Source organism: Aulostomus chinensis, chromosome 16 (assembly GCF_037954235.1).
Source record: "Aulostomus chinensis isolate RoL2024-O1b breed Wild chromosome 16, RoL_Achi_v1.0, whole genome shotgun sequence".
Classification (NCBI taxonomy): Eukaryota; Metazoa; Chordata; class Actinopteri; order Syngnathiformes; family Aulostomidae; genus Aulostomus; species Aulostomus chinensis.
In genome coordinates, this window is record NC_141335.1 from 10,807,697 (window position 1) to 10,820,076 (window position 12,380).

Here is a 12,380-nt window from a genome sequence, read left to right on the forward strand (position 1 = left end):
ACTGCAAAGATATTCATGTCATAGAGCAGCAGAGACGCTGTTATGTAGGCCACAACTCCTAATGTTTTATGAATAGAGCCTCAAAAACATCTGTGTTTCTAACCCCCAAGAATAACATTATAATTCTGATCAAAACAATTACGAGTGTGCTACGATCATCAGTGTTGTCTGGTGGTTGTCAGCAAATTTAAGCTAATGCTTCATTATTTTATTTTAAAACAGAAAAATACATATATTCTGAATTTTACTGAACATACCCTACCATTTGCAGTTTTATTCACCTATTGGGGCTTCATACAGGATCATAATAATGAAGCATGTCTGATAGTATACAAAGGTATGTATTGATTGCCACTGAAATCTTCTGATTAGCATTCAGCTAATGGGTACATGGGTACGTGTGTGTGTGAATGTATATTATATATATATATATATATATATATATATATATATATATATATATATATATATGTATATGAGGCTATGTAGCTATATAAAGCAGTATTGCTCCCGGACCTGAGTATAGCTACAAAGAAACTCTTTTTACTGCAGTGTAATTTAGGCCACGATGCTCTGAACTCACTGACAAAAGTAGGTCGTTATGTAATACAGGTTGGGGTGTTTTCCAGTCTGCCCATGCATGACTGCATGTTTATGTGCGTGTGTTTGTGCGTGCATGTTTGCTTGCTGGGAGAATAACATGTTTTTTTGTGATTGAACCCAATTCGCTGGCAGTTATTGACCACGATGAGATATTCCAGGTGCAATGCCTGAACATGGCAATCAAAGATAAATCTGAAGCAGAAGCACACACCCACACAGAGAGAGAGAGAGAGAGAGAGAGAGAGAGAGAGAGAGAGAGAGAGAACCACAGCCTGATTCTGAGTCACTCTCCAACCCATTAGCCCATCCACTCTGCTGTGTCTATGTTCTCTGAAATATCAGAGGAACCCAGCCCTGTCACTTCAATGATGAGGGAAAGATGACTGCAGCCCCGAGCGAGAGGGCCTCGGAGACACACTCCCAGTAATGGGGAGACAAAGGAGGCGGAGACAGACAGTGATAAAAGGAGGGGTGACAGGTAAAGATTTAGGGCACAGAGAGAAATGGAAAAATAAGAGTGGTAGGTCGGTGAAGGTTGAGGGGGAAAAAATGAAAAAGGCAAGGAAAGACAGAGATTGGATTTCTGAAACTGAGAGCAGAACAACTATATGCAGACTTACCGAGCCAGCTTCTGTTTAAGTAGACGGAGACAAACACAGGAGGAACAGTGAAGAAGTCGACCACCGAGTTGACCTCCAGCCAGAACCACAGTTTATCGTTGGCTGCTATAAACTGTCAAAAGAAACACATTCTAATTCATACCCACGATCTGCTGCCACCCCCCCCCCCCAAAAAAAAACCCCTCACCTCTACCCCACCGGCATCGTTCACATACTGTATAAAATGACAAAGGCTTCACCCTGCTTGCTGAGTCATGCCAATGGTTGGTGGCATAAGTAGCTTATGAGTTTATTTATCCATTCATTCAGGATGTCAGGATAGCATTCCCACCACTGGCATGCTGCACTGGCATGACAGTCATGCTAGTAACATTAGTGCGGGTTTAATCGAAGGCTGCACTGTGTGAGGATTCAAAAGGTGAGCTAAGTCGTTGTCAGCTGTGAAAGCATTTGTTGTGTAAAAATGGGAATGACGTTGCTTGCTGTGTATTGTTTGTGTTTAGATGACAAGTCAATGTGCAGAGTATGTAACTTACCCGCAGACCAAAATAAAGGAGGAAGAAGACGTTGAAGGCCATGTCGATCTGTAACGTGAAATCTTTGTAGAAGTTCTGGCAGGATTCTATAGGGCTGGGGGGGGGGGGGGGGTAGCGAGAGAGAGGGAGAGAGAGGGAGAGAGAGAGAACAAGATTAAATAATGAATTGATACTGTAAAGTTGGGGTCTCCTTTGCCTTCCTACCATGGACAATTGGGGAGGGGAGGGTCTGGCCTGTTCACTCTTTGCATATGAACAATGCATATAATGTCTAAAACAAAAACATGTTAAAATGTAAAGTTACTCTCTGCACCCACTACTTACCTGCTGTTAGGACTGATGTGTGTGTGTGTGTGTGTGTGTGTGTGTGTGTGTGTGTGTGTGTGTGTGTGTGTGTGTGCGTGTGCGTGTGTGTGTGTGCGCTTGAGCCTATCCCAGCAGTATTAGGGCGAGAGGCTTGGTACACCCTGGACGGGTCGCCAGTCCATTGCAGAGCCAACACACTAATGTGTAAACAAACTCTGCGGTCGAAATCCATGCTACGAGCCAGAATTCTCACAAAATGAAACATATTAAATGTCAGCTGAAATTTGCAGTTTTACTTCTAATCACCTTGCTGAGAAATCTGATAGATTTTTACTATCCGATATGTGATTTTTCCACAATCATTACAAATATTGTGAAAATCATGTTTTTCAGTATCACCAGCCCTAATTATAATAACATTCCAAAATGAGAATAAGCTTACATCTCCAAAGAGTAATCATAATCATTTCAGGTGCCATCTTTTTTTCCCTTTACTATTCAGTCCTTCCTCTTTGGTCTGATCCCCTTTGCTCAGAAAACAGGACCGATGCCAGCTTCGGTCAAGGTCAAGTGGTGCTAACGTGTTTACCACATAAGCCTTTACCTTAAACCATAGTCAGTGAATATAGAGCAATCTGGTTTAAAAAAAATAGAATTATGAACACTATAAATGATGAAAAAATGTCAACAGACATCAAATTCCTCTTTTAAGCTCCAGGACGTTTTTTTTTTTTAAAGATAAAAAGAGCTAGTCATGCAGATCCAAAAATCCACTGCAAAATTAGTTAAGATCAGTAGCTTTGATGTGACGCTACATTCAGTTTGCATCAATTATTCAGTGTCTGTCAAACACAAATATTCCCACAGATATTCCCTGATATGACTCTGCACTGAGACTGCAGAGGCCAAAATAGCCGGGGCGCTACTTAAAAAGAAAGGAAAAAAAGGCTGATGATGATAAATGAGTGGTGATCGGCCTGCTCTGTCATATAATCCATCTTCATGTTTACCTTGTGATGATTAACCATTAGTGAGTGGCTGCTTTCAACAAAGCAATCATAGGCAGCGTGCCTACCTCATTCTTCACTCAGTCATGGGTCTATAGTGTTATGCTCCCATGTAATGAGAGAATCCTGCTGTGGGAAAATCATGAATATGCATGACGTATTGCTTGGTCTATATAAGCGAGCTTTGGGAATGTAAAGATGGCAACAGAACACACGAGGCGATTAACAAGAACGCAGAGGTACGAGCAACATAACGTTATAGAGTATATGTAGGATCTCAGTGTGGGATCCGGTATAATGAGAGGCTCCAGAGGTAAGCTTCATCATCCCAATCATCAAGCATCTATCATGTGACAGTCCATTAAAATGGATGACAAACACGCCAGAGAGGGCATATTGCTCCAAGAGGATGATCTGACTCCTCATTTATGACTGTCTCCAGCATATCCCAAGGACTGATCTGATCTTTAAGATGATGTCAAACCCTAGCCTATGTCCAAGAACATCAGGATGATTCTGGATTTATGCACCAATTGTTTATGATTTCGGCATTTCCCTGAAAAAGTTAAATTGCTTCCGACCCATTAAAGGAAGGCCTTAACGTTGATCTGTCCTCAATTTCCCATTGTATCATCACCACCAGCAGCTGTGCGTGACTCTGCAAGCATCCTACTTGTCATGAATCATATATACAGTTGAAGCATCCACAACAGTCCTCTGATTATTAAATGTCACTTAATAGGTTGAGACAGTTTTATATCCATACACAGAAGTTGGCCCACCACCCTTCCTCCCAAGACACTTACAAGTGTACGCACACACACACACACACACACACACACACACACACACACACACACACACACACACACACACATACACAAACACACACACAGACACACACACACACACACACACACACAGATGGTGAACACTGAAGACACCATTTGGAGTGGTCACTATGGCGTTTCCCTTCAGGCCCAGTGTTGGCCTCATTTTGAATAACTGCTCATCTCCAGTCATATGACCCAAAGCAATTTTCAATGGGGCGGGGGGGGGGGGGGGGCAGCAAGGGCTTGATGGTGAATTTGGTGTTGATTTTACATCATAAGAAACCATAATATCTGCATTCATTCACAGTTAGTTATAACTGTATAGTTATATAATTTAGGAGGGAGACACATCAGGCAGCCCAAGAAGAAAATGAAAACGTCATCAGTGAGGAAGATATAGGCTATTTTTGACTGAAATTAGATTCATATTGCAAGTCACGTGTTATGTAACAGGCTCAGACCCAACCACACATACAGCAGGACATATAGAGCGAAGAGATGTACTATAAGTAGAGGTGTATCATCGCCTACACAGCCATTCTTCCTCTGCTATAAAGCGATGTTTTATCGGTTATAATTTAAAGCTGTTATTAATTAATAGTTGTATGCTGCCAGCTGATGTAAGGTCTCCGTCACAGTGACAGCCAGAGTAATCCCTAAACTTCAGATTTCCTTAACTTTGAGGAGAATTGGTGCATCTTTCATTAATATTCAGTCAGATAACTGCAAAGTTACTTTCTAGCTCGTGGAAAAGTGAAGCGTGTCACAGCTAAAGAGCAAGATGTTTTCTTCAGTAGATAGTGGAGACCAAAGATGGATGAGAAAGTAGAATACCAGAGTATCCAGAGATTTAACAGACTAACTAGAAAGCACTCGGACTCACATACCTTCATCAAGGAGGCTACATAGTTAAAGAATATAAACTTGAATCTGTTCAAAATAGTCTTCCCAACCACCAACCACCAAGAATAGGTTTTTCTTATCCAGAACACCATCCATTCTGTCTCCAGGAAGTCAATACTTTTTATCTATAATTAAATTTGATCAAGGCTACTGACCAGTATATCAAAAATAATTTAATTCTTCAAGATTAGAGATATAGAATACAACTGCACTGAAGGAACTGGATGGAAATACCTTCAGAAAAATACTGCTAAAAACTAAATGCAGTCTTCAAGTTTTAAAATCCTCTATCTCGCTTGTTGCTTGTACGACTACCATCTGTCCACCAAATTTGAAAAAAAAATCTGTTTAGTACCCATCCATCCATCCATCCATCCATCCATCCATCTTCCTCCGCTTATCCAGGGTCGAGTTAGGGGGGCAGCAGCCTAGAAATAAAACCAGACTTCCCTCTCGCTGGCTACTTCGTCCAGCGCCTTACGGGGTATCCCGAGGCATTCCCAGGCCAGTTGAGAGACATAGTCTCTCCAACGTGTCCTGGGTCTTCTCAGAGGCCTCCTACCTTTTGGACGTGCCCTAAACACCTCCCCAGGGAGGTTTCTGGTGGGCATCCTGACCAGATGCCTGAGCCATGGCTTTACTCCAAGCTCCTCCTGGATGGTTGAGCGTCTCACCCTGTCTGTAAGGGAGAGCCCAGCCACCCTTGTCCTGCAATCTTGTCCTTTCCTTCATTACCCAAACCTAATGACCATAGGTAAGGGTAGGAATGTAAATTGACCAGTAAATTGAGAGCTTTGCCTTCAGCTCAGCTCCCTCTTCCCCATGAGGGATCAATGCAGAGTCCACATCACTGTAGACACCGCACCAATCTGTCTATCTCACAATCCATCTTTCCCTCACTCGTAAACAAGACCCCAAGGTACTTGAACTGGGGTGGGGTCTCATCCCTGGCCAGAGGATGGCACTCCACCCTTTAACGGGGAGGAACCATGGACTCTGACTTGGAGGAGCTGATTCTCATCTCAGCCACTTCACACTCTGCTGCAAAACGATCCAGCGAGAGCTGAAGGTCACAGTCTGATGAAGCCAGAAGGACCACGTTGTCCGCAAAAGCCGACACCCAATCCTGCAGCCACCAAACTGGATCCCCTCAACACCCTGGCTGTGCCTAGAGATTCTGTTAATAAAAGTTATGAACAGAATTGTTGACGAAGGGCAGCTCACTGGAAATGAGTCCCACTTACTGCCAGCAATGTAGACCAAGCTCTGGCACGGTTCATACAGGGAGCAAACCACAAGAATCAGGTGGTCAGATACCCCATTACCCCCACCACACACACACACAGGATTCCTCTAGGGACACGGTCGAATGCCTTCTCCAAGTCTACAAAACACATGTAGACTGGTTGGGCAACGTCCAATGCACCCTCAAGGACCTTGCCGAGAGTGTAGAGCTGGTTCACAGTTCCACACGCAGGACGAAAACCACACTGCTCCTCCAATCAAGGTTCGACTCTCTGACGCACCCTCCTCTCCAGACCCCTGAATAGACCATAATAGGAAGGCTGAGGAGTGTGATCCCATGATAGTTGGAACACACTATCTCCGGTCCCCCTCCTTGGGCCCTGCCACCAAGGAGCTTTTTGACCAGCTCAGCCTCAAAGATAGGAGACCCCACCATAGAGTCCCCTCTCACTGCTTCCCCATTGGAAGACGGGTTGGTGGGATTGAGGAGGTCCTCAAAGTATTCCCTCCACCGGTCAAGGTCAGCAGCACACCACCCGCACCATATTGACAGTGTTAACAGTTTTTGAAATATCCTGCCGACAAATAAACACAAGAGATAAAATTGCCTTCTAGGTGGAGGTGAGAACTACTAGAGACCCCCATTTGGGGCCCTCTGTCGTGTGTTCTGGTCGTGACATCCTGGACACTGGGTTCATCTCTTCACCTGAAGTGATTCTGATCAACCCGTGCTGTCTCATATCCTCCGGCCCAACCTCACAAGATAATCGGCAAACTTACATGTTAGTAGTACACATTCAAGGCTGCTTTCCCTGTTTTTTTCATGTATTTTGTGTTCATGATTTGAAACAAAGACTGTCTCTGTGCTTAGGATCTCTCGCTAGCACCTGCCATTCTGTCAGCTCACTCTACTGAGGATGGCCTGTCCAGCTCACTTTGCCTGCTCTTCCTTGCCAGAGTTTCATACCTCCACCACAGAGCCCTCATCTCCATTTCCCTCCCCTGGATCATCCTGTGGAACTCATCCCTGCCAAAACTCGTATCTGTCTGCAATTACACCCCCAAACTCAGCTCCTGCATCCGGGCCCAAACATCATTTTGGATGAGTCGGTATTCCATGTTCATTTGCCAATGAGTGCCGATCCTGGACGCAGCTAATGTGTCGGGGGGGGGGGGGGGGCATAGAAATTTCAGAGATCCTCAGTCAGCTTGTACATGACCTCCAGTGACCCTGCATGCCGTCTTTGTCCAATTTTCCACAGCTATTAAGAGTAACAGCATGTTTGTCCTGAGCAAGATCAATATCATCATTGGCAAGAAGCAAATAAGAAAAAAATACTCTCTAAAAAAAAAAAAAAAAAATCAGAACTGTCCCTTGAAAGGGTTCATCCTCTTGCACTGGCCAAACACCAGAACAGAATCAGAGATGATTAATTTAGTGATCTCATCAGTTCTATAGAGTTGCCCTCTAAAGCTCTGGCTACATGGAACACATCATATTCAGGCGGTTCATGGAGCAGCTGCTGCAACACTGCACTTCCGCCTCTGCTATAATCAGTGACACTGGTTACACCAGGCGTGAGAGCAGCATGGAAGTGGTGCATATGTGCAGACATCAGCTCTACACATATAAAAATAGGCCAGTCTTCTATTTATATTCTTTACCTGAGGGGTGTGTGTGTGTGTGTGTGTGTGTGTGTGTCTTTTCATGTGGAAATGGACCATAACGTGTCAGCTTCTAAGCAGTTCGGTTACAAGAGGTGATATTCTCATTATTTTCCCGTGTTCTTTGATTAGAGCTGAGGTGAGATTTAAGTAGCTGACTGAAGGTCAGAAAATGATGAATAAGAAAAGAATGATCAAGACATGTCGCCATGGAGATGGTCTGGTGAGACGAGATGATCTGTAGCGTGGCTCAGAATTCATTCACACAAAAAAAAACATCAGCAAGAAAGGGATAAACTAGAGCAACTAAAGCAACAAAACAATTAAAAATTTTGAATTATACTTGTTTAAAAAAACATTCATACCTCACAAAAAAGAAAAAGCATGTTTTTCCTGATCATTTCTGTATGATTAAGCCTCCTACTATTTAGTGTTTGGGTTTTTTTTTTCTTAACGGTGGGCCAAATTTGTCTCACAGGCCCCAATTTTTGGCAGCCTTGAACTGGATGAACAAAACACATGATGGAAACCTGACAGTTACTGAACTAGGAAAGATCAATAGATGAAATCAAGTTTTTTATTGATGTATAAACTTATGTTCTTTCCTTTTAAACTACTGAATATGCAATAAAAGAGATGCAGATTTGCTACAGGAAAGTGAATAAAGTGCATACAACAAACCTAGAGAAGGCACCATCTTTGTTCACTCAAGACTTGTTGCTTCCAAGAGCAAAACTGCAATGTATTATTGATTGTTGAGTGAGTTTCTTGGGTAAATGTTTCTGATATTGTGAGTCGGCGTTTAACCTCAGAGGTGGGAAGGACAAAAGTACACATCTTTCATTATGGTTTTTAAGTAGAATCTTAAAGTGTATACATTTTTACACAAGCATCAGTGCTTTCTTATCCCCTACACTTTGAAAACAAACTTCTCACCTTTGTTTTAATGCATTTGAGCAAAATTAACAATTACTTTTATTTTTAATCATTACATGTTTCCACATAAAGACAGATTTCAACTAAAATAGATGGGACAACCACTTTTAAAAAGGCATGTCATAATGACAGTCATTTGCATCTAAGCCTGAGTTTAAGGCTTCATTAGACTGAGCTTTGTACAAAAACAACTTTGCAACTGTGCTGTGTTCTCCTTTACGATAACATATACTTTTCCTCATACTTTTTAATACAAATATACTGCATGTATTTAAAGCATGTGTGTACTTTTACCATGCCTGCATGTCCTTACTGTAAATCTTACACTTAAACTTCATCTCTAATTACATATATAAGCTGCATACCACCCTGATGATGAACTGAGGGAAAATATAGCACCAACACATATCACACCAGTCAGTTACTCACAGTCGGCTACACAAGATGATAATGCATTGTGTTGCATTATCCTGTACATGTGTTCCTGTGTGTGTGTGTGTTACCAACAGAAAGTCCATGTAAGACCTGCTTTCAGTGTCACTTCACACTACACAATCACATGGGATTGTCCTGCAGAAAATAGATCTGCCCACAACAGTTCCTATTACTCCTTAAGCCCTGGCACAGCCTGGGGGTTAAACCACCCTGCCTGACAGGAAGAGGAGATGAGAGGGAGAGACGGAGAGGGCGAGAGAGAAAGAAAGAAAGAGAAAGAAAGAGAGGAGACATAGTGACGGTACGAGGGAGAGGAAGATGTGAAAGTGACAGAGTGAAAAGGAAGGGGGGGGGGGCAAAGCTCCCACCAAACTGAAGTGTTTGTGAGTGCTCACAACACACTAGCCTTCCACTGTCTAACCCCCCCCCCCCCCCCCACACACACACACACACACACATCTACATACACACAAGAAACACACTCATGCAGACATGCACAGGAAAACAGAGATTGCTCAGGGCAAACCTGCAGAGCAGGTAAGTCTATTTCAGGACATAAAATGTTGCCTCATGTTATGCTCCTCTGACCAGACTCTCTGCCTCGGGAAAGCCAGACCACAGAGGTAAAACCTGATTTCTTCACAAAGAAAAATGTTAATGGTGTTCTGAAATTGGTCCTAAATACCTTCAGTTAGTCAGACAGACAGCAGGGGCCAGACTTCGTTTGTAAAGCGACCATGGTAACAGTGAGGGTTATGGGATACACGGGATTGGATTTTTATTTTTGGTGCCTTTATTCTGATATTTTACAACTCATTTTACCCAATAAATATCTAAAAATGTTAATAGCAATATGATATTCCCATTTTGTATGTACTGAAAACTACATGTCAGCTTTGTGAATTTGAAAAAAATAACCATTTCCAGAGTAAATTGCCCAACATTGGTCATTTTATGTCCTAATAATGACATACAGTATATTCCAATGTGGTATGTTTTCTGTAAATTCTGTGAATAAAAATGTTTACAAATTAACCACATATCTCATAACAATCTTTTTGATAATCCTGGCACTTTCTCTTCTCTTTCTCCATTTTTTTTTGTGACACTGAGCAACAGAACGGTCACAGATGAGAAAACGTGGAAAACGATTCAATTCCAGGCTATTGAAATTACCAATAGTGTAATCGATAAACAATGTTAGTTTTATCCATCAAAACTATGAAATACCAAAAAAGTAAACGTCTAAAGTATATAATTATCAACATAACATACTGCTGTATGTGTTTATATCTTTGGAAAGACATTTTTCCATTTCTTTTTTCTGTATCTTGGGATTAATTGAAACTTGGATTTCCACATAACTAAATACAGTAGGAGTCAGGTTTCTGGGGAAGATTAATATTGATTTTATTTTAATGAATAATATCCGTTGATGCGGATGAATTGCCGGTATTATTGTGCATCCCCAGCAAGGTGTCTCCCTGAGATGACCACATACACACTCCTGCCGGCTCGGCTAATGCTTACAACATCATAATACATCACCTGAATCATTCTCCAAATGGTCCATCTGCTCTCCAAAGACCTCGTGCATAATTAAAAAGACATCTATAAGTAGTGGAAACAAACCAGAGCCAAAGAGAGAAATGGGAGTGCATTCTGATGCCATTTGAGCGGCCTAACTAAATGTCTGGCGGACTTGCAGCAGTATTCCTCCTGAGGTTTGTGCATGTAAAGGACACAACAGGGAGGGGGCTTTGAAGCTGTGGGAAGGACAGGTTAGCACTTAAATAATTGATTTAGGTCAAGGCACTCTTTCTAAAATAAGAAATACTTTAACACCTACAAGGCCAACAAACAAATAAAACTGCCTTTCTGGAGGACAAAAACAGACGCCTGAATGTAAAAGACTCTTCTACGGTGATGTTATTTATTCTTGGCTGTGCAAGAGTCATTATTGGGTAAAAATGGCACGCTACAAGATGGAACAACAAACTCGTAAAAAAAAAAATTCCGCAGGAGAGGTGTGACACATATCACGCCCTCATTTCTTACGAGTTAACAATAAAATGCCATAAAAGAGACATAGGTATCTTGTAAAACTCTGTAATCCAAATATGACTAAAACGAAACACCATATAAATCCAGCAAATAATATTGAAAGCAAAAAAGTTCTTGGGTCATCGCACAAACGGCCAGTGTGAACGCGAAGGCGGAGTGTGTCGATCACAAGTTTGTAGATCTGTTCTTTTCTTTAAGCTGATGATCAGGCGACATGCAAAATAGAAAAATTTGTGGTGATGTGATTTCAGTGCAATACTGAGATCTACAGATCCGCATAATTGTGACAACTATTGTCAATTGTGATTTTGATATCATGCTAATCCTTCATCCTTTATGAATAACAAATACAAGAGGAAGACCTGGAGCAGCAGGTCAATTTAACAGACCGGGGTTCCAAGAAATCCTCCCTCCAAGAGAACCAACATCTGTTCTATTGGGTTCTTACACCTCAAACATAACAACACAACACAACACAACACGGCCTGTGGTGTAATTTGTACATTTTCTGTATTTGGTCGCAATTCATTTTTCTTTATTTGTGCTAAAACTGAAAATGATATTTTAGTAATTTAATTCACATCAACAAATAAAGGAACAAAAAAAAGAATAAATATAATTTAAAAAGTCACTTGTACCATGCAACTCATTAAAAGGTATATAAAAAAAAGACCTACAGAGAAACCCTGGAAATCAGAGTAAACATTATAACCTGAAAGAAATGCTTTTGATTGTTAATGCTGATACAAAATCCAACAACGCCATCCATTCATCCATTTTCTTCCGTTTATTCTTGTTCAGGGTAGCGGGGGGGCTGGAGCCTATCCCCGTGGCTACGGGCAAGAGGCAGGGTTCACCCTGGACAGGTCGCCAGTCCATCACAGGACCAACACATAGAGACAGACAACCATTCACACTCATAGTCACTACAGTCAATTTAGAGTATCAATCAGCCTCGTCCTCTCTTGATGTCTTTGGACTGTGGGAGGAAGCTGGAGTACCAGAGAGAGCCCACACAGAAACAGGGAGAATATGGAGACTCCACACAGAAAGATCCCGAGCCGGGGCTCGAACCCGGAACCTTCTTGCGGTGAGGCGACAGTGCTGACCACTGCATCACCGTGCCACCCCAACAAAGCCACTTCAGTCCCATTCATTTCATCCGGGGTTTACGTTGTTAACTGACTGTTTTGAGAGTTGGTCACACTGTGTTCATTCTTTGGTCTA

At 42.1% G+C, this 12,380-nt stretch overlaps 1 protein-coding gene across 10 annotated transcripts in view; it reads right to left on the minus strand.

Annotated features, from left to right (window-relative positions):
- Nucleotides 1-12,380, minus strand: part of kcnma1a (potassium large conductance calcium-activated channel, subfamily M, alpha member 1a) — a 158,811-nt gene that overhangs the window by 63,724 nt on the left and 82,707 nt on the right. For all 10 annotated transcript variants that reach the window (XM_086180563.1, XM_086180558.1, XM_086180554.1 and 7 more), the window contains exons 4-5: nucleotides 1,760-1,853; nucleotides 1,224-1,335 (exon numbers count right to left, since the gene is read on the minus strand). In XM_086180563.1, the coding sequence (XP_086036689.1) occupies nucleotides 1,224-1,335; nucleotides 1,760-1,853 (206 nt within the window). The remainder of the gene's footprint in view (nucleotides 1-1,223; nucleotides 1,336-1,759; nucleotides 1,854-12,380) is intronic.